General features: G+C 50.3%; 1 protein-coding gene across 1 annotated transcript in view; it reads left to right on the top strand.

The window, feature by feature from the left end:
- Positions 1-21,912, top strand: part of PADI3 (peptidyl arginine deiminase 3) — a 36,671-nt gene extending 14,759 nt beyond the window's left edge. The window contains exons 3-16 of the mRNA XM_003814446.5: positions 11-83; positions 3,522-3,583; positions 4,343-4,460; positions 5,460-5,585; positions 7,853-8,031; positions 8,498-8,601; positions 8,686-8,797; positions 10,968-11,075; positions 12,264-12,415; positions 14,151-14,295; positions 14,406-14,508; positions 18,037-18,116; positions 18,358-18,483; positions 20,525-21,912. Coding sequence (XP_003814494.1) covers positions 11-83; positions 3,522-3,583; positions 4,343-4,460; positions 5,460-5,585; positions 7,853-8,031; positions 8,498-8,601; positions 8,686-8,797; positions 10,968-11,075; positions 12,264-12,415; positions 14,151-14,295; positions 14,406-14,508; positions 18,037-18,116; positions 18,358-18,483; positions 20,525-20,758 — 1,722 coding nt within the window. The 3' untranslated portion in view covers positions 20,759-21,912. The remainder of the gene's footprint in view (positions 1-10; positions 84-3,521; positions 3,584-4,342; positions 4,461-5,459; positions 5,586-7,852; positions 8,032-8,497; positions 8,602-8,685; positions 8,798-10,967; positions 11,076-12,263; positions 12,416-14,150; positions 14,296-14,405; positions 14,509-18,036; positions 18,117-18,357; positions 18,484-20,524) is intronic.
- The last annotated feature ends 285 nt before the right edge of the window (positions 21,913-22,197 follow it).

Here is a 22,197-nt window from a genome sequence, read left to right as displayed (position 1 = left end):
CTCTCCACAGGTTCAGATTTCCTACCACTCCAGCCATAAGCCTCTGCCCCTGGCCTACGCGGTGCTCTACCTCACCTGTGTTGGTAAGTTGGAGGCCATGTTGATGGTGTGGCCAAGGACACATTTAAAAAATTCAAGCAGTACAAAAGAGTATACGTTGAAAATTAAACCTCCTTCCCTCCAACTCAAGACTTCTAGTTCCCCACACCCAGCATTTTTCTAGAGACACGCTGTGCTTATATATGAAAGCACATACATACCTGTATATCCCCCCTCTTTTGTAAGCAAATTGAAGCATACTATAGACAAGGAACTGGACCTTGCTTTTGCCAGCTTAAAGTTTTTCTGCTAAGCCTCCACAAATGGATACATAAACTCCATGCAAGATGACTCAGATGTTGGAGCTATCAGACAGGGCATGCAAAGTAATTGTGATTAATATGTTAAGGGTTCTAGTGGAAAAGGTAGACAATATGTATGAACAGATGGGGAATTTCAACAGAGAAGAAAATCAATAAGAAAGAGTCAAATGGAAATGCTAGACATAAAAACCATAGTAATAAGATATTTTAAAAATGCTTTTGAAAGTTTCACCAGTAGACTTGACACAGCTGAGGAAAGAATCAGTGAACTTGAAGATAAGTGAATAAAAGTTACCCAAACTGAAACCCAAAGAGAAAAAAGAATAAAACAAACAAATGAAAAAACATAACAGATTTAAGAGCTCTGTGACAGTATCAAACAGTCTAAATTCAATGAAATTCCTATAGAAATTCCAACATGGCTTTTTTGTTTGTTTGTTTGTTTAAGGAGTTTTGCTCTTGTTGCCCAGGCTGGAGTGCAATGGCACAATCTCAGCTCACCGCAACCTCCGCCTCCTGGGTTCAAATGATTCTCCTACCTCAGCCTCCCGAGTAGCTGCAATTACAGGCGCATGCCTCCACGCCCAGCTACTTTTGTATTTTTAGTAGAGACAGGGTTTCTCTATGTTGGCCAGGCTGGTCTTGAACTCCTGACCTCAGATGATCTGCCTGCCTCGGCCTCCCAAAGTGCTGGGATTACAGGCATGAGCCACTGTGCCCAGCCCCAACATGGCTTTTTAATATAACTTTACAGAGCTGATCCTAAAATTTGTATGGAAAAGCAAAGGTCAAGAATAGCTAAGACAATTTTGATGAAGAATAAGGTTGAGGGATTCACAATTCCAAATATCAAGACTTTTTTTTCAAACTATAGTACTTGAGGCATTGTGAAATTGGTATAGAGCAATAGAGCAAATAGAGAACCCAGAGACAGACTGATGCTTGTGTGGTTATCATGTGGCAATAAATGAACTTGGAGCCCTACCTCATACCATACTCAAAAATAAACTTCAAGTCAGTTAAAAATCTTAAGGTGAAAATCAAAATTGTAAAGCTTTTAGAAAAGAATATCTTTGTACCCTCAAGATAGTAAAGATTTTCTTTAACAAGGCAAAACAAAAGTGCAAAGACCATAAGGGGAAAGATTGCTAAATTAGACTACATTAAAATTAAAAATTTATATGCAACAGACAACAAGTAAAAAGTCAAACTATGAACTAGGAGAAGAAATCTGCAATGCATACGGCTGACTTGGTGCATATAGAATATGAAGAACTCCAATCAATAAGAAAAGGACAAAAATAATAGAAATGGGCAAAAACATGAATAAGCAATTCACAGAAGAGAAATTCCCAGTGATCAAAACCCAAATTAAAAGATGCCTAACTGAGCATTGCCAAGGTTGTGGAGCTGGGAAACTCCTTACAAAGGAGTGGGTGGGAGTTTGCTTTGGCTCACACACTTGAGAAGCAATTAGCAAAGAAGTTGAAAATGCTTTATCTGTAGGAGGCATTTTTTAGAAGCAGAACTTCTAGGTTATAGAGAATCTATATTTTTTAACTTGATAGATATTGCCAAACTGCTCTCCAAAAACACTGTATCAGTATACATGTCTGCCAACTGCATATATGCTTTGCCAACACTGCATTAGCAACTTTTTCCCTTTTTGCCAATCAGTTGGCATCACACTGTTGTTTTACTTTGCCTTTCTTTAGTTAGGAGTGAGGTTGGGCATTCCCCATCTGCAGCCCAAATACATACACACATGATCATTGGAAAATAACATAGACAGAAAAGTACATAAAGCTTTATTTTACATACATATGTATATAAAGCATATGTACACACACACACACAAATAATTACAAAGCAAATCAAAGAATAGCTCAGAAAATAAACCCAAGAGTAGCCGAAGAAATAAAACACTACCAGCACCCCAAAGTCCCCTCAATGTCCATCTCTGATCATAACTCCCTCCTTCTCCTACAGGTAACCACTATCTTGTGGTAAGTATTTTCTTGCTTCTCCTCATGGTTTTATCTCCTGAACGCAATACCCAAATAACATGGTCTCGTTTTACCATCTGATTTTCTGTGGATGCAGTCATATCATGTATATTCTTTTGCGTTGGGCGTCTTTTGCCCCATGCTATGTTTGTGAGATTTATCCACTTGTTGCATGGTGGTTGAGTATCTTTTCACATGTTTAAAAATCATTTCAGGCCACGCGTGGTGGCTCATGCTTGTAATCCCAGCACTTTGGGAGGCTGGGGTGGGTGGATCACTTGAGCCCAGTAGTTCAAGACCAGCCTAGGCAACATGGTGAAATCCTGCCTCTATGAAAGATACAAAAATTAGTTGGGCATGGTGGCATGCACCAGTAGTCCCAGCCTCAGGAGGCTGAAGTGGGAGGATTACTTCAGCCCAGGAGGCAGAGGTTGCAGTGAGCCATGATCATGCCACTGCACTCCAGCCTGGGCAACAGAGACCCTGTCCTGTCTCAAAAAAAAAAAAAAAAAAAAAAAATCCTATCTAATTTATTCTTTCTTCTCTCCCTCCCTGCTCCTCACTGCTTCTTCTTTAAGAACTAAGAAGACTACTTTTTTTTCAGAGCAGGAAGATTGATTCTGACCTCCTGAATGCTCCATTTGCATTATGAAATCTCACCCAGTGTCTAGGGATAAATGTTAAGAAGGTGGGATGGGGGTGGGATTTGGGGACTGTGAGTAGCTCAGAGAGGACACACAGCCAGGAGGTGGCAGAACCTGGGTTCGTGTTCACATCTGTTTGACACCAAAGTTCAGGCTTGCTACCCCATTCCAAGGAGATGAGGCAGCTTTATATAGACAAGAATGTTCCTGGAGACCTGGGCTCAGTTCAGGGCATGCCTGGGACTGCAAGGGCTGCAGGGATGCAGATAGGAAGTGGTCAGGGAAGGCTTCCTAGAGGGGGCAGCATTTGTCCTGGGCCTTTGCTGTGACCCTGCTTCTTGCCTCAGGCCTCTTTCCCCAGCCCAGAGAGTGCAGATGCCCTCACCTCTTGGATGGTGTCTCCTTAGAAATGACTTGCCTTTGCCCAGCCCCAGACAAGCCCTGAGATCAAGGCCTGCCCTGGGCTCCTGGGAACCTTGTAGTGACTTACCCTCTGCCTCCTCTTACAGACATCTCTCTGGATTGCGACCTGAACTGTGAGGGAAGGCAGGACAGGAACTTTGTAGACAAGGTAAGCATCTCTGCCTGGGCCCAGGAAGCAGGAGTGTAGTTGGAGCTTGCTCTAGGTTGGGTTAAGAAGGATGAGGCCATTACAGGTATCCCCCTGCCTCCCAGCTGATGCCGAGACCAAGGGCCAAAAACAGAAACCAGGCATGGCTGGGATCTTCTTTCACCAGGAGAAAAATCATCGCCAGGAATTATCAGGCATGGAGGTACCCAGCCCTGAGCTAGGCCTTGGTTTGTGGGATCAAGACCTTCTGGACTCATAAACTAGGTCAGGAGTGGGCAAACTTTTTCCGTGAAAAGTCACATAGCAAGTATTTTAGGCTTTGTGGGACATATGGTCTCAGTTCTGCCACTATAGTGTGAAAGCAGCCACAGTTAATACAGAAATGGATGGATGTGACTGTGTGCTAATAAAACTTTATTTATACAAACAGGCAGTAGGCCAGATTTGGCCCACAGTTCATAATGTGCTGATCCTGACCTAGGCGAGAAGAGAAACCAAATATGAAACTGTTGAAGAACTTGGGACTGAATTATGTTGGAACTTGGTGCCCTGGGAGTTAAGAGGAGAAGGTCGAGGTGGGCTGGATGGTGTGGGCAACAGAGAGCCATTGCCATTGACATGTCTTGAGAAGGAGGTGTTTCGAGAACGTGGACCTAGCCTCACAGGGTGGGGTGGTTACAGGCCAGGCTGGGGTTCCTGGGTAGGGAGGCACAGGTCTCATCTGAGCCCTCATCACTGGCTATGTTTTGTCATTGGCAGCGGCAGTGGGTCTGGGGGCCCAGTGGGTATGGCGGCATCTTGCTGGTGAACTGTGACCGTGATGATCCCAGCTGTGGTGTCCAGGACAACTGTGACCAGCACGTGCACTGCCTGCAAGGTGAGGCCGGGGCAGCCTGAGTCCCTGGGTGTCCAGGATCACTGCTCAGTTACCCCATGGGAGTTCCAACCCACAGGCGAGACTCTGAGGCCAGAGTCCAGGGGAGAGCGCCAGCCTCCAGACACACCTCGATGCTCCTCAAAACCCATCTCAGGCTGGCAGCTGCCCCTCCCTAGTGTCTGTAGGGCCAGCGAGCACTCACATGCCAGGGCAGAAGCTCTGGAAATGAGCCACCTCGCCATTCTCTTCCTCCAGGGGAGCAGAGGATGCTAGCATTATTCGAGCACCTACTGTGTGCCAGGCCTTTTCCCCAAATTCTCATTGAATCATGCAAGTGGGACAGTATCATCACCCCAATTTAGAGATGAGGATGCTGAGACTCAGAAGCCAGGAGACTCCCTGAAGACTGTGTCTGATCCGGGGCCTCCCCTCTCAACCCCAAATCTGGGCCTCCTCCTTCAGCACCTCTGGCCTACATTTCTGTGACCCCCCACCTCTTGCTAAGTCCATCTGTCCTGAATTCCAGCCCCATGGAGAATGAGCTGCAATATTCCAGGGTGTGCTAGGTGCTGTCCACGGGAGATGACCATGGTTGCCTTCTGAAGTGGGCACCATTGGAGATGGGGATGCTGGGGCTCCAGAAGGGAGGGGCTTGTCCAGGGTCACAGGGAGTGATGCTGGGACGGAGGCCAGAACCCTTACCTGCACGACGCCCACATGGCCTTACCCTCCTTGCTTCTCTGAAGCACCTGTTGTGTGTCAGACACCAGCTGGTTATGCCACACTTCATGTTTCTCTGGGCAATTGAGGAAACATGAGTCCAGGAGAGCATAGATGTCTTCGTGGTTTGTTCTTGATGGCTTCCAGGGTTTTCACAAAGCTAGGGCTGGGAGACCCAGGTCTTGATACCCACTGACCTGGGGAGGGAGCCGGGCAGCAGAGGAAGGGGCCAGGGGCCAGGACTCCCTTGAGTCACTACCACTCTGTCTGGCTTCACAGACCTGGAAGACATGTCTGTCATGGTCCTGCGGACGCAGGGCCCTGCAGCCCTCTTTGATGACCACAAACTTGTCCTCCATGCCTCCAGCTATGATGCCAAACGGGCACAGGTCTTCCACGTCTGCGGTGAGTTTGTGCCACTGCCCCTTGCCATCTGTGCCCTGTTGCCAGGTTGCCTGCCAGGGAACCTCCTGTTCCTGCCTTGGGCCATGGGCAGGTCCTGCTCACACTCCGGGAGATGCCCTGGTGGGTGGCGGGTCACAGTAAGAACAGTCAGAAGTGGGGGCTTTGGAACTGATGAACTGGTGCCCCCAGCACAACACCTGGCCTGAGGTCATTTTATTGGATGAATGACCTTTTCAAATACATTTTAAGCATGTGTAGAAATTCTTATCAAAAATTTCAAACATACACAAAAAGCAGTGCTATGAATCCCCATGTGCCTGTCACTCAGATTAAACAATTATCACTGTTTTGTCTGTCTCGCTGAAGTTTTGTGAAACCAACCCCAAACACCATAGATTTCACCCAATTAATTCAGTCTGTATTCCCCCCAAATATAGATGGCTGTTGTTTTACATAGTCTGCCAAAATCACAAGAAATACAAGTAAAAATCTAAATGCCTTTGAGAAACTAAAAATGTATACAAGTAATAAGATGCTTTTTTTTTTTTTTTTTTTTTTGAGACAGAGTCTCGCTCTGTTGCTCAGGCTGGAGTACAGTGGCGTGACCTCGGCTCACTGCAACCTCCACCTCCCGGGTTCTGGTGATTCTCCTGCCTCAGTCTCCCAAGTAGCTGTGACTGCAGGCATGTGCCACCACACCCAGCTAATTTTTTGTATTTTTAGTAGAGACAGGGTTTCATTGTCTTAGCCAGGATGGTCTCAATCTCCTGACCTTGTGATCTGCCCGCCTCGGCCTCCCAAAGTGCTGGGATTATAGGCGTGAGCCACCGTGCCTGGCCACTTATTTTTTAAATAATCAGACAATATGGAAGTATAGAAAATGAAACCTGAGAGTTCTCTACCCGTCTCTAAATCTGACTTTTTTTTTTTTTTTTTAAGTCAAGGTCTTGCTCTGTTGCCCGGGCTGGAGTGCAGTGGCATGATCTCAGCTCACTGCAGCCTCCACCTTTCAGGCTCAAGCAATCCTTCCACCTTAGCCTCACGAGTAGCTGGGACTACAGGCATGTACCACCACACCCTGCTAATTTTTTTTTTTTTTTGTAAAGACAGGGTTTCACCATGCTGCCCAGGCTGGTCGTGAACTCCTGGGCTCAAGCAATCCACCCGCTTTGGCCTCTCAAAGTACTAGGATTATAGGCGTGAGACGCCGCACCGGGCCTGAATCTGATTGTCACTGTTAACGAGTTGGGATGTGTGCTTCCCAACTTTATTCTACACGTTCTCCAGCGTGTGTCCATATGCTGCTTTCCAACCGGCTTCTTTCATTAAGTAATAATCCCACACACCTTTCCTGGTATTTATTGAGCTCTACTTCATTCTTTTCCACTGCTGTATAATATTCCTAAGCATAGAGGTGCTGTGACTTACACAGTTCTCTGAACATCATAGTGGTTTGCAGTGTTTTGATTTTATAACAATGCAGGTTGCTTGAGGTCAGGGGCTTTGTTCAAGTCCAGAACCGTGCCCCATGGGTGCACTGTAGTTGCACAGTAAATATTTGATGAATTAATGAATATCGAGCACTCTTGTACAGAAATATTATGTGAATTTGTACCCATTATTGTTTGTTTGTTGTTGTTGTTTTGTTTTTTGTTGGTTTTGGTTTTTTTTGAGATGGATTCTCGCTCCGTGCCCAGGCTGGAGTGCAGTGGTGTGATCTTGGCTCACTGCAACCTCCGCCTCCTGGGTTCAAGCAATCCTCCTGCCTAAGCCTCCTGAGTAGCTGGGATTATAGGTGTGCACCACCACCGCCCGGCTAATTTTTGTATTTTTAGTAGAGACAGGGTTTCACTATGTTAGCCAGGCTGGTCTTGAACTCCTAACTTCAGGTGATCCACCGCCCTCGGTCTCCCAAAGTGCTGTGATTACAGACATGAGCCACCGTGCCCAGCCTGTAGATGTATTTTTGTAGGAAAGATACCTAGCAGTGGAATTGCTGGGCTTGGGGTAAACATTACTTTGTTGGATGCTGCCAAATTGTGCTCCAAAAAGATATGAGCGCCAGTCTTAGAAAGGAAGACCCTTTCCCCCAGCCATGGCCCCCACTGTATATTACCTGTCCTCTCCTTTGCCAGTGGAGGTGAAAGGAGAGAGTTGTTGGAGGACTTGGCATTTTTGGTGAGGCTGCAGACCTCTTCCTGTGTCCCTCATACTCATGCTCCCTGGGCCCACAGGGAGTCACAGCCACCCCGTCCCTCCCCTTCCAGGTCCTGAGGATGTGTGTGAGGCCTATAGGCATGTGCTGGGCCAAGATAAGGTGTCCTATGAGGTACCCCGCTTGCATGGGGATGAGGAGCGCTTCTTCGTGGAAGGCCTGTCCTTCCCTGATGCCGGCTTCACAGGACTCATCTTCTTCCATGTCACTCTGCTGGACGACTCCAACGAGGTAGGGACAGAGGGGGTTCAAGAGGATCTCCACTCGGGACCAGCCTGGGCAACATGGTGAAACCCCATCTCTACAAAAAAAAAAAAATAGCGAGGTATAGTGGTGTACACCTATAGTCCCAGTTACTTGGGAGGCTGAGGTGGGAGGATCACCTGAACCCCAGGGAGGTTGAGGTTGCAGTGAGCCATGATCACCCCACTGCACTCCACAGCCTGGGCAACAAAGTAAGACCCTGTCTCCAAAAAATAATAATAATAAAGGGCAGTGGGGAGGGCTCCATTCCTGGTAAGTCTACCAGGCACCACTGGTGTGAAAGACCCCAGACTTCTTGACCACCCCTCTGGTTCATTTCCATCTTGCAGAGAAGCAGGGGGTTTTCTTATGGACCACAGTGGTGGAATCAGAGTCCCCCCAGGCCTCTGGACTCCAAGTCCAGTGCTCTTTCTCCCCTGGTCTGCCCCTGCAGGATTTCTCGGCATCCCCTATCTTCACTGACACTGTGGTGTTCCGAGTGGCACCCTGGATCATGACGCCCAGCACTCTGCCGCCCCTAGAGGTGTATGTGTGCCGGTGAGTCTTGGGGCAGTGGGTGGTCCCTCTGGCCCCCAGGCCCTGGCTCCATCCTGAGCCCCTCTTCCCTGGGCTTGTCCGTAGTGTGAGGAACAACACGTGTTTTGTGGATGCGGTGGCAGAGCTGGCCAGGAAGGCCGGCTGCAAGCTGACCATCTGCCCACAGGCCGAGAACCGCAACGACCGCTGGATCCAGGTAACCACAGCCACTGGGCAGGGCCCAGCAAGGACGCCATCCTGGAGGGAGGGGCCTTCATCTGGGGGCCACCGAGAAACATCCAGGAGGACCTGGGTGCTCCCCAGGGAACTTGCTGCAGTTTCTAATGTGAGACCTAGAGGCTTCTCTCCAGAACCTTCTGGAGACCCAGACACACGCTGATCCTGGATTCAACACCCATTCACCCACCAGATCTGGGCTGGGCACTAGGCTAGGCCCACAGGGGTGGCACAGGTGTGAGACACACACTCCCTGCCCTCAACAGCTGAGACCAGTGGTTCTCATCAAGAGGCGATGTGTCCCCAGGAGACATTTTGCAGTATCTGCAGACAGTGCGCAGGACAAGCCCCCACAATAACATATCATCCAGTCCCACACCTCAGTAGTGTTGAGGCTGAGAAACCTTGATGTGCAGAATGATTGCTAGAAAAATACCTACTCCTACTATCTAGTGTGTAGCTGGGGCAACATGGTGAAACCCTGTCTCTGCAAAAAAGTTAAAAAATTAGCAGGGCATGGTGGCGTGTGTCTGTAGTCCCAGCTACTCTGGAGGCTGAGGTCAGAGGATCACCTGAGTTTAGGAAGGTCAAGGCTGCAGAGAGCTGTGATTGTGCCACTGCACTTCAGCCTCAGCAACAACAACAACAAAAAAAAAAAAAAAAAAAAAAAGAGAGAGAGAAAAAGAAATATCTAGGGTGCAGAGGCTATACCAGCAAAGCACCAGTAGGGTTTGGGGGATGCAGCATCACCTCTGCCCAGGGAATCAGTGAAGACCTCCAGGAGGGAGAGCATCTGAGCTGGACCAGATTTGGCAGATGAGGGCACATGACTTCTGCCATTTATGCCGCATTTTCTGCAGGCCAGGCATAGCATCATTTCATCTTCTTGATAACCCCCTGTAAGTCTCCCATAATTCAGGAGCTCTTAGGGGAGCATGACTGGGCCACAGAGCTGGTAAAGGCAGTGCTAGGACTCAGGCTGCCAAGCACCAGGCTGTACAGGTTGGTGGTCCTGGCAGAGACCGAGCATGTGCAAAGGTCCGGGGGTGGGAGGCAGGAGAGAGAACCTTGTGTGTTCTCCTCTGTCAGGGCACTGGTTCTGAGAAAGGCAAGGGTTGAGGTGGGAGACCTTGAATTCCAAGTTAAGGAGCTTTCCTCTTGGCCGGAGGTCAGTCCATTGAGAGGGTTTGGGGCAGGACTCTGGGGCAAGATGGGCTGGGTTTAGAGCCTGGCTGTGCCACCAACTAACTAGCTGTGAGCTTTGGGACAAATATTTTTTAATTTTTATTTCTTTATTTTTTTAAATTAATATATTTTGAATTTATTTTTCTTTTTGGAGACAGTGTCTCTCTGTCACCCTGGTTGGAGTGCCATGGCATGATCACAGCTCACTGGCAGCCTGAAACTCCTGGGTTCAAGTGATCCTTCTGCCTCAGTCTCCCGAGTAGCTGAGACCACAGGTGCGGCCACCAGGCTCAGCTAATTTTTTGTAGAGATGGGGTCTTGCCATGTTGCCCAGGGTTGTCTCAAACTCCTGGCCTCAAGCAATCCTCCCGCCTCACCCTCCCAAAGTGCTGGGATTATAGGTGTGAGCCACCACGCCCGGACTGGATAAATAATTAGACCTCTTAGTTCCTCATTTTCCTCATCTGTCACATGGGATAATTATGGTGCCCACGCCCAGGCATGTCATGAGGATGAATGGAGTTAATGTTTATAAAGAGTTTAGGGCAGGACCTGGATGTGAAGTTCATTCACACTGGGCCATCTTTTCCTCCAGAACCAGAGGGGTCAGGACTGACCTGGGCACATTTATGGATCCAACTCAGGCCACTGTGAGGGCTTCTCTGTGTCCACCTGCCTTGGCCCAGTATTCACAGGGACACCCCCAAGGTCATGTCCATGTTCTCGTTCACCTCCGGCCTCTGTCTTGCTGTGTGACCTTAGACAAGTGCACCCCCTCTTTGAGCCTCCAGCCCCTCCTCCAGTCAGCAGGCACCCTGACCTCGGTCCTCTCCGCCTCCAAGCACAAAACATGCTTGGGACAGGGGACTTGGTGAGCAGTCTGCCCCACAGGGCTCAGAGCCGAGCCAGCAGGGGCAGCTGTTGACTGTCACAGCTGTGCGTCTCTCGCCTCTCCTCACTTGCAGGATGAGATGGAGCTGGGCTACATTCAGGCGCCGCACAAGACCCTCCCGGTGGTCTTTGACTCCCCAAGGAATGGGGAACTGCAGGATTTCCCTTACAAAAGAATCCTGGTGAGTGGTCCCCGGCCGCAGCCCACCCCTGAGAGCTGAGAGGGCTTACCCCAAGGGCCACACCGGGGTGTGGGGTACAGAGGGCAGCAGTGGGAACCGTGCTCTTTAGGGATGAGGGTAGGGTTGCCAGATAAAATGCAGGGATGCCCAGTCAAATGTGAATTTCAGACAAGCAACAGGTTAACTTTTTGGTGTAAGTATGTCCCAAATATTGCATGGGATATACTTATACTAAAAAAGTTGTTGTTTATCTAAAATTCAAAGTTAATTGGGCATCCTGTATTTTTATTTACTGAATCTGGCAGCCCTAAATAGGGGAGGCAGGATGGTGCACCTGTTCAGAGTACAAGCTTTAGGGTCAGACCAACCCTGTTCCGTTACTTACATGCTGTGTGATGTTGCGTGAGTTACTACCGCTCTCTGAGCCTCAGTTTCCTCATCAGTAAAAATGACATTTTGGCTCTGGCCTCATAGGTGTTTGTGAAGCATCTCATCATCACAGTACCTGCATGGAGGGAGTGTGTGTGTGCGCACCACTATTAGCTGGTATCATTATTTTAATAAAAAGGATAACAGGGAAGGTGATGATTGCTAACGAGGACCTCTTGAGAAAACAAGAGTGACTTGCTTGGTGCCGTAAAGAACAAGAGACCCCTCCAACCCCCTCACTGATCACACAGATGCTAGGAGCTCTCTCTCCTGACCCTTGATGTTGTCGAAGTTGCTTCTGAGAGATAGCCCTGGGGAGGTCTCCCCTTCTCTAGAGTTCAAAGACAGAGGCCCAGAGGGCCATCAGCAGCCTCTTCGTTCCCACAACTGGCAACCTGAGCTGCTACTTGCCCTTGGGATGAACTTGCAGGAAGGCTGTGTAGGTAAGGGGATGGAGTGGCCATGGCCTCAGGCTCCATGTCCCATGGGGAGTGCAGGAGCAACCGGAGCGCCCCCTGCTGTCTTGCCGTGATAAGGCAGCAGGGCCAGAGAGTCCGAGCACTTCCCAACTTTGCCTGCTATGCGTGCATGAAATATTGACTGGGTCAGATCCCCCACCCACCGCCAATGACTCTGTATTTCCATCTGAAGAATGGATGGCCTTTCCCACCCTGTCTTGAAGGAGCTCAAAGCCCAGCAAGTTGGTTCAGGCTCTTCCTGGTACCCTCCACCCCCGCCTGACTTGGTTTCCCTCTCCAGGGTCCAGATTTTGGTTACGTGACTCGGGAACCACGCGACAGGTCTGTGAGTGGCCTGGACTCCTTTGGGAACCTGGAGGTCAGCCCCCCAGTGGTGGCCAATGGGAAAGAGTACCCCCTGGGGAGGATCCTCATTGGGGGCAACCTGCCTGGGTGAGAGAGAGACAGGGAATGGAGTTCCTGGGGTGGAGGCTGAGGGTTGGGGGTGGTGATGATGGTGGAGCAGGGGCCATTGCACTCCTTGAAGAGAGCCAGAAGCAAGGAGTGATGAAATTATACTCCCGGATGTGGTGGGGTTGGTGGGTGTTAACCAGACACAGTCCACACTTACCTCGGGGACTCTGACACCAGAGAGAGCAGAGACCTAAGAGATCATTCAGTCCAACACTTTCATTTTACAAGTGGGCCCAGAGAGGGTAAGTGAGTCACATAGAAAGCAAAGTTATAACTAGACTCAGGTTTTCTGATTCTGAAAATAAATAGATGATACTAGTAACAGTCAATTAATAGTAACAGAAGAAGACAGGGCATAGTGGTTCATGCCTGTAATCCCAGCACTTTGGGAGGCCAAGGCAGGCGGATCATGAGGTCAGGAGATCGAGACCATCCTGGCTAACATGGTGAAACTCCGTCTCCACTAAAAAAAAAAAAAAATTAGCCAGGCGTGGTGGCAGGTGCCTGTAGTCCCAGCTACTCAGGAGGCTGAGGCAGGAGAATGGCGTGAACCCAGGAGGTGGAGCTTGCAGTGAGCTGAGATCATGCCACTGCACTCCAGCCTGGGTGACAGAGCGAGACTCCGTCTCAAAAAAAAAAAAAAAAAAAGTAACAAAGAAAAAGTTTCCATTCCCAACAGTCCTGGGAGAAAATGCGTTTAGGTCAAAGCTTGTTCATACTACCATGTAAATGACTAATGTAAGATCTTTTCCTGAGAGCAAGAGAAGTGAGGTACAAGACATGCTAAGTGAAATGACAATAACATACAGAGAGAGTAACAAATGATGTGTTGTTCAGTAGTGACACAGGGGTGCTGATGGAAAAGGAATCCTATCATATTGGTTACTTGCTGTGGACTAGACCAAGACATTGAGCTAACCAAATGCAACAAAGCTGTTAGAACAGACTTGGGATCAAATAATGAATGAATCCAGAGTCAAGCTTTGGAAGGGACTACTGCCCTCAAATACATAATCCCATTGAAAGAGGAAGCTGGACCATGCCCTTAGATACATTTTCCTAAAAATTGAACATGGGGGTGAAATCTGTCTCTTGGAGAATAAGAACCTGGTGTGAGGGTGGTTCTGAAGATTTTCCTGGATGGTGGGACCTGGTAGGTCATTGCCCTGGTGTGACTGACCTGTCCTGAGTCTGCCTCATGCAGAACTCACCCTAAGTGGAATTTTAAAATATACATATCTGGCTGGGTGCGGTGGCTCATCCCTGTAATCCCAGCACTTTGTGAGGCTGAGGTGGGCAGATCACTTGAGGTCAGGAGTTCAAGACCAGCCTGGCCAACATGGTGAAACCCCATCTCTACTAAAAATACAGAAAAATTAGCCTGGCCTGGTGGTGCACACCTGTAATCCCAGTTGCTTGGGAGGCTGAGGCAGGAGAATCCCTTGAACCTGGGAGGCGGAAGTTGCAATGAGGCGAGATCAAGCCACTGCACTCCAGCCTGAGTGACAGAGTGAGATTCCATCTCAAAAATAAATAAATAAATAAATAAATAAAATGAAATATACATATTTATTACTTTCTTGTTTATAAAAGTAATGCATGCTTTTTGTTTTTTAAAAATCAGATATTGCAGGAATGCTAAACTCTTGTCATTTTATTTCTGCATGGAGTCTTTTTAGTTAAGCAACTTTTTTTTTAACCTCGTGGGTCCCAGGTCAAGTGGCCGCAGGGTCACCCAGGTGGTGCGGGACTTCCTCCATGCCCAGAAGGTGCAGCCCCCCGTGGAGCTCTTTGTGGACTGGTTGGCCGTGGGCCATGTGGATGAGTTTCTGAGCTTTGTCCCTGCCCCAGATGGGAAGGTAAGAACTTCGTGCATGACGTGTCTTTCCCTGGCATCTGGGGCAAGAGCTGAGCTCCAGGGCACCACGCCAAGGCAGGAGGCTCAGCTGAATCTGTTCTCTGCACGCAGGGCTTCCGGATGCTCCTGGCCAGCCCTGGGGCCTGCTTCAAGCTCTTCCAGGAAAAGCAGAAGTGTGGCCACGGGAGGGCCCTCCTGTTCCAGGGGGTTGTTGGTGGGTAACAGTGCCGTGTCCCTCCTTGCGGCTTGCCTGCCCCTTACCCAAATTAAGACACATCATGGCTTGAGAGGGGGAGGGCAAGTTTTAAAGCAGGGGTGTGTCCCCAAATTCAGGGCTTCTCACTCCTGCCCCTGCACACCTTGCTTCACCAGACACCACTGCCCACAGCTGGGGCTGAGCTGAGGCGGGGAGCAGGGTGATAGAAGGTGGACATGGACTGAGCGGGGACATAGTGGCTTCCCAGGCAGGTGACCAGTGCGGTCACGCCGTGGAGCTTTAATGTTCTGCAGTCACTAACCTGAAATCTCCCTTTTTTTTTTTCTTTTTGAGACGGAGTTTCACTCTTGTTGCCCAGGCTGGAGTGCAATGGTGTGATCTCCACTCACCGCAACCTCCGCCTCCCGAGTTCAAGCGATTCTCCTGCCTCAGCCTCCTGAGTAGCTGGGATTACAGGCATGCGCCACCACGCCTGGCTAATTTTGTGTTTTTAGTAGAGACGGGGGTTTCTCCATGGTGGTCAGGCTGGTCTCGAACTCCTGACCTCAGGTGATCAGCCCACCTCGCCTCTCAAAGTGCTGGGATTACAGGCGTGAGCCACCACACCTGGCTGCCCTGAAATCTTAATTCTGTTTTGTGAGGTCTGATGGATCAATGGAGCATCTATGGGGCTTGGAGCCTCTGCTCAGACACAGTTCTGTCTCCCAGCCTCCCTGCCTCCCAGCCTCCCTGCCTCCCAGCCTCCCTGCCTCCCTGCCTCCCAGCCTCCCTGCCTCCCTGCCTCCCTGGCACAGATTCTCTGCTGCCTACTCCTGTGCTCCCTGGAGCCTCAGTGCAAGGCCTCCCCCATCTCTGTCACTGTCCTGAGATGCTGCAGCATTCAGCCCCCAGCAGGAGCCTGGGCATGGGGAGGGCTGGGGTTGGGCACATGTGCCACTCAGCATCTTCATGGCATCAGTCATCCCTGCCCTGCAAGGGCATTTGGTGGGCAACTTGGGAGGGGTAAGTGTCTCACCCAGGCTTGCTCAGGTACCCAGCACATACCCAGAGGCCACAATACTCTGGAGGTCGCCCATTTGCCTTGGCTTGGGGTGGCAGTCCTGTGGGAATGAGAGATGCCAGACTGGACCTGCCAGCCCCGTTCCAGGGCACAGCATGTGGGTCTCATAGCAGAGGCATGCCCAGGCACAGCCCCCTGGGAGCTAGGCCTCCGCTGTGAGGCCCACGGGCTGGGCCCTGACACCAGCAAGGGTCTGTCCAGCCCCATGCAAGTCCCCGGCAAAGTGCAATGTGAAATAGCAAATAAAAACCACCCTGACAAGTCAGGAGAGAGACTGGGGGAGAAAGAAACAACTTTATACTGTAGCACTTTTAATGGTACTCTTTTCTCTGCTCTTTAAACAAGGAGCTGGCATTTTCTTTTTTTCTTTTTTGAGACAGGGTCTATCAGCCAGGCTGGAGTGCAGTGACATGATCTCAGCTCACTGCAGCCTCGACCTCCCAGACTTAAGCGAGTCTCCCACCGCAGCCTTGCGAGTAGCTAGGACCACAGGCATGCACCACCACGCCTGGCTAATTTTTTGTATTTTTTGTAGAGATGGAGTCTCACCATGTTGCCCAGGCTGGTCTTGAACTCCTGAGCTCAAGTGATCTGTCTGTCTTGGCCTCCCAAAGTATGGGATTACAGGTGTGAACTACTGTGTCTGGCCAGGGCCCACTTTTTTTTGTTTTGTTTTTTGTTTTGCACTGGAAGAATTTTGAGAGAGAGAGCTGGCTGGACTGGAGTCATCTGGCAAGCTTGCTGGAAGGGTTCTCAAATTCACTCCCTTTCCAGCCCCACTGACACTGCATGAATCCCAGAGGATCCTCCCTTTCTCGGTGACCCCAGAGGTCCCAGGGCAAAGACCCTTTGGCACGCAGGATCATAGATTTTCTTGGTCCCATGGCCTCAGGGAAGGCAGATAGCATCCTAGACCAAACACAGCTCAGAGAGAAAAAAAGCTCCTGTAGAACTTAGACGCCCCCAAGTATAATAATTTCCAAAGTTCCCTTGCTCTCTGTTTGCTAGCATTAACTTCTTCCAACACAACACTGGAGCCTTAGCAATAAAATGGAAGAGAAATAGTCTTTCTTGACCCTGTTGCTCCCAAACGCACCCTAACTAGACTCCGGTGAACCTAGAGTAAGTCTTAGAAATCCTTAAATCCAAATTATGTACCAGGCAGGGAGAAATGCCACCTTCATCTTTCCTGGGAGAACTTATGGTGAGCAAGACCCAGGAATGGGTTGAGCAGAGTTATTCCAACCTGCCCAGCTGGGAGGGAGCGTGGGAGAATTCACAGATGGCAGGCCACAAGCAGCCACCCCACCCTCGAGGGCTGACACTCAGGCAGTGACTGTGGTGATTAATTACATAGACACAGAGGCCAGACACAGAGGCCAGAGCACTGATTAGACACCTCAGTGCGCCAGGCCTCACACTGTGTGCATCACACGTGTTATCTCATTTGATCGTGAGATCAAATGGGATGACTCTCACCCACCTTTATTCCCAAGAATGTGAGGCTCAGAGAGGGGATGTCACTGGCCCAGAGGCCTCAGCAAGATTGCAGTGGAGCTGGGACTGGACCCCAGCTTCCTGCCTTAAACTGGGGTGAAGCGGGTGTTAGACCTGCAGATGGGTCAAGGTAGCCCTCTCCTTTCCCTTGGTCAAGGCTTGAGGCCCTGTGCGAGCCCTGGGCTTGAGTTTGAATCACAAGCCCCCATATATCCTACCTGTGTGACCTTTGGCAAGTCTTCTGACCTCTCTGAGCCTCAGTTTTCTCATCTGTAAAGTGGGGATCATAATGCATACCTTGTGGGGGTCACCGTGAGGGTTAAATGAGATGCTGAACCTGGGCACTCCCCTCGGGGCCTGCTCATGGTAAGCGCTTACTAAGTAGCAGCCATGAGGATTGTGTGCCATTGACTCTAGCCTCCCCTTCCCTGTACAGTCTCATCTGCATGGGCACACCATCAGGCTGAGAAAATCTGGACCCCTGGGAGGTCCCCATTTCATGCAGTCACCCCCTGAAGGGCAGGATTGGGGCTGGATGGTGTCTGAATCCCAGGACTGGCTAGTTCGCTGCTCAGTGAACCTATAAAACCTGACTGATGGTGGGTGGGTGGGCAGCAACTGACCCAGCTCCCCGCTAAGCCAAAGCAAGAGGATTCCTCATCCAGTGCCCTCGGGCAGTTGTAAATTTCCAGTGAAAGGTGTTACCACTTCCAGTGAACTCAAATAAAGGTCTAAGTTCATTCCACTGTGGCAACCAGACCCTCCCACTCCTTATACCCCAAGATGTGCACAGCGGCCAAGGCAAGCTCAGACAGGTGGTACCCACCCAAGGCCTGGGAAAATCAGAGGCTGCTGACTCAGCAAGACCATTAGCTGTGAACTTGGCTCCTGCCTGTCTGCTTCCCTAAGCAGGTGGTCCTCATGTTGGTGCTGTCCCTGTCCTTCTCTTTCATCTCTCTCCTTCACAGATGATGAGCAGGTCAAGACCATCTCCATCAACCAGGTGCTCTCCAATAAAGACCTCATCAACTACAATAAGTTTGTGCAGGTACAAGGGCTGTGGTGTACCTGTGGGCTGTGATTTGGGAGTAGGCGGGGCTGGAGGCAAGGATGGGATACAGACATCTGAGGCTAACTGTTCATGAAAGCTCAGGTTAGAACAGGCCCAGACAGAGGGGCCCCAACACCCTCCTTTGACCCAGAAGAAGTGAGGGGAGCGACATGATGCCTTGGTGCCCCCAAAACACACTGGCAAGGTGTCCCCAACTCTGGCCCTCCCCTGCCCCCAGAGCTGCATCGACTGGAACCGTGAGGTGCTGAAGCGGGAGCTGGGCCTGGCAGAGTGTGACATCATTGACATCCCACAGCTCTTCAAGACCGAGAGGAAAAAAGCAACGGCTTTCTTCCCTGACTTGGTGAGGGCACTACCCATGGCTCCTTCGCCAAATCAGGCTGCAAACCTCTAAGCTCAAGAGAGGAAAAATGTTTGGTCACAGTCATATTTAGGATTGTGGTGGCCAGTGGGGGTGGCAGGGAGAATCAGGGGTCCTATGGTGCTCCTCAGAAGGGTTTCTAGCTGGCTGACCACCATGGTCCCTGTGGAATGCTTGCTGGCCAAGCCCTGGCCCAAGGGGCATCAGGGAAGGGGTCCACTTGACATTTGTGGAGTGAATGAATGATTGCATGAGGTCATGTGTGCAAAGCACATGGCATCAGCTGGGAACCCAGATGCTCATTCTGCTCTCTTCCTCCCAGCTTGTGGCTCTTCATCCATCCCACATGTATTTAGGGTGTCCTGTGGCAGATGCAGAGATGATTAAGAATGCCCCCTGCTCTCAAGGGACTTTCAGTCTAATCTGTTGAGAGGGAAACTCTTCCCTTCTCTGAGGACATGTCCCAGTGATCTATTTTGTAGGATAAGGCCATGTGGCAGTTTGGAGGTGAGACAAAGCACTTCCAGCCTAAGAGGTAGAACTGGAGATCCAGGAAGTCTTCATGGAAGAAGTGGCTTTTGACTGAGCCTTGAGGGCTTTGCCTCTGATGCTTGTAAACCTTTTTTTTTCTTTTCTTTTTTTTTTTTTTTGAGACGGAGTCTCACTCTGTTGCCCAGACTGGAGGGCAGTGGCGCAATCTCACTCACTGCAACCTCCGCCTCCAGGGTTCAAGCGATTCTCCTGCCTCAGCCTCCTGAGTAGCTGGGATTGCAGGCGTGCACCACCACGCCCGGCTAATTTCTGTATTTTTAGTAGAGACGGAGTTTCGCCATGTTGGCCAGGCTGGTCTTGAGCTCCTGACCTCCGGTGATCCACCAGCCTCGGCCTCCCAAAGTGCTGGGATTACAGGCGGAAGCCACCGTGCTCGGCCTGCTTCTAAATCTTGAGCTTGCCTTTGAAACACCTGGACAGGTGGGGCCCCACCCCAGCGGTCCTGATTCAGCAGGTCTAAAGCAGGGCCCGAGGCACTGCTGCCGCGCTAACAAACACCCAGGTGGTGCTGATGCTGCCTTTTAGAGGAACACAGTTTGAGTAGCACTGCTATAGGTCACCCAGCTCCCCTCTCCACTCCTCCCCACCTCATCCCCTAAGAGAACTCAATTTGCCCATTGTCAGAGCCTTGTGGGGAACCTGTCCACACAACCATTGCTTCATGCCCCCCTTTTTCCTTCCTCTTTTCAGGCAACATTTTGCCCTCCGCTTGCAAAGCCTCTTTTCACTCCCCTTCCTTCCTGTTCGAGGCTATCTTGTAATTATATATGTGCCCCAAGAAGTTTGTGCAATGATTCAGGTTCTTGTGTTCACAAGAGACAGAGTCCTACTGAAGCCAGCTTCAGCCAGAGGGAGTCTTAATATAAGGACACCAGAAACCTGCGGGCAGGATAGCTGCAGCAGAGCCTGGAACCCTCTCTGTTTCTGTGTCTACATCATTCATTCTCTCTCTTTCTCTCACCCTCTCCACCTCCTACTTCTTCTCCCTCTTCTTCCAGCTTGGCTTCCTTTGCTTCTCTGTTCCTGGGGACAAAGATGAGTATGGCCATGCACAGAGACACTGACACGGGCAGAGACCAACTAGACGCTCCCATTGTCAGTTTCAAATTCCTGGGAGAGGGATTCTGATTGGTCCATCTTGGACCAGCTGTTCTCCCTGGCCCAATCAGTTATGGCCTAGAAGGTTGGGATTCTGCAGCACAAACATGGCAGCTGCCACAATCCACAATTCCAAATTCACATTAGGGCAGTTTCCAGAGCACGTTGCCAGAGTGAGTTCTGCAGATGCTCCCAAAGGCACCGGCTAACCGGTTCTTCCCAGCCCCTTTAGCCAGTTACCCTCTCATTGCACAGGAAAGGGTGAGTAGCTATTGACAAGGCTGTCTAAAACACAAACCTAGGTCCTGCAGGTAGAGTAGAGGTGTGGGGTGGGAGCCCAGTGATGAAGTGCTGCTTCCCCTTTGGACTGCAGGTGAACATGCTGGTGCTGGGGAAGCACCTGGGCATCCCCAAGCCCTTTGGGCCCATCATCAATGGCTGCTGCTGCCTGGAGGAGAAGGTGCGGTCCCTGCTGGAGCCGCTGGGCCTCCACTGCACCTTCATTGATGACTTCACTCCATACCACATGCTGCATGGGGAGGTGCACTGTGGCACCAATGTGCGCAGAAAGCCCTTCTCTTTCAAGTGGTGGAACATGGTGCCCTGAGACAGCTCCCACCCACCATCCTGTCCCCCTGGGGCGGGCATTGGCCCAGGTGGTGGAGACAGAGACAGGCCCCTGAACGATAAGCACCAAGAGACCCCAAGGCTCCAGATGGAACACTGAGGGTGACCATCCCTCTCAGAAGCCTTTTCCCTGGAAGTGTCCATGCCTCACCTGCAACCCATGTGGTTCTCAGACTTGAATCTTCTTGGCCCCCCAAAAAGAAGGACCTCATTTCTTATAGCCTCTCCTGTGATTCAACACAACCCATGGAGATGTCCCCTTCTCACTCTGAAATCATCCATTTGGGGACAAATCCACATTGGGGTCTAGAAACATCCACGTATCTCATCAGCCATCTTGTCCTGTGCATCCTAACAGAGGAAGGATCCATGATTCTGCTTTGGTCCAATTGCTTCCTCTCTGCAGAGGAACAACCCTAAAACCAGACCACTCCACACAGGACAGGCAGGAGAGATTCTTCCTAAAGCCTCCCCCATAAAAAGGGAGCTGTGGATCCACTTAGATCAGGGCGGAACCATCTTTCACCCGGCCAAGCTCCTGCCCAGATGTTGACCCTCACCCAGCGTGAGCTGTCACATAGTAGGAGCTTCTAGATGCATGTGGAAGCAATGAGAGTTGTCCCTTAGCCTTATAAACTCCCCATGATCTGACATGCAGAAATCCAGCTTTGTCCAGAATCCTCCTGGAATTTCTTGGAGATGAAAGTATCTGGGGGATTGTTGGGTATGAGGGAGACTGGGTACAAGGGTGAAAAGTAGCTCCCATAATACACATGGTTGACTATGGTGATCCACCTTGTGATGGTTAATATTAGGTGTCTGGAGAAGGATGCTTCATTGGCCCTGGGACTTCTCTCTGCAGGAGGAGAGACCCCTGCCTCTCCTCTGGATTGGTCTCAGGCTCTCTGTTGGCCTTTGGTCAGCGTTTCCACATCCTGCTCTGCTGCAGGAGAGGGGGCTAAGGGGCTGGATCCACCAAGGCAGCTCACAGCGGGAAAACTCTGGGAATGAACCACTGAATTCAGGGGATGGGGGTGGGGGGGCGGTTCTCGAGATGTGTGCTAGCTACACGTGTGTTCTATATGGGTCCAGCTGTGTTTCCATCACTGGCTAATAAATCAACAGAAACACAAATGGCTTGGCTCTCATGTTGACCCTTCTTTGAGCTAGAATGAGACAGCAAAGAGAGAGGACTTTCTTGCAGCTGAAGCATTTGCTTTCTTGACCCCCAAGAATTTGGGGCTGACATCCCAAATTTTGATAAGACTGAGATTGCCTTGTCTTGGCCAGAGGATGGGTTAGGGCTGCCATGGACACCTGTAATGATATGGACACATAAAAGCAAGCCTGGGGGTAAAATGCCAGGCTACCAGGACAAGTGAGCATGGCAAGGCTAGGGGCCGGGCTGTGGCTGGAGGT

This window comes from Pan paniscus, chromosome 1 (assembly GCF_029289425.2).
Source record: "Pan paniscus chromosome 1, NHGRI_mPanPan1-v2.0_pri, whole genome shotgun sequence".
In the NCBI taxonomy this organism is placed as follows: Eukaryota; Metazoa; Chordata; class Mammalia; order Primates; family Hominidae; genus Pan; species Pan paniscus.
Note: the sequence above shows the minus strand (reverse complement) of the source record. Positions and strands in the feature narration are given on the sequence as shown.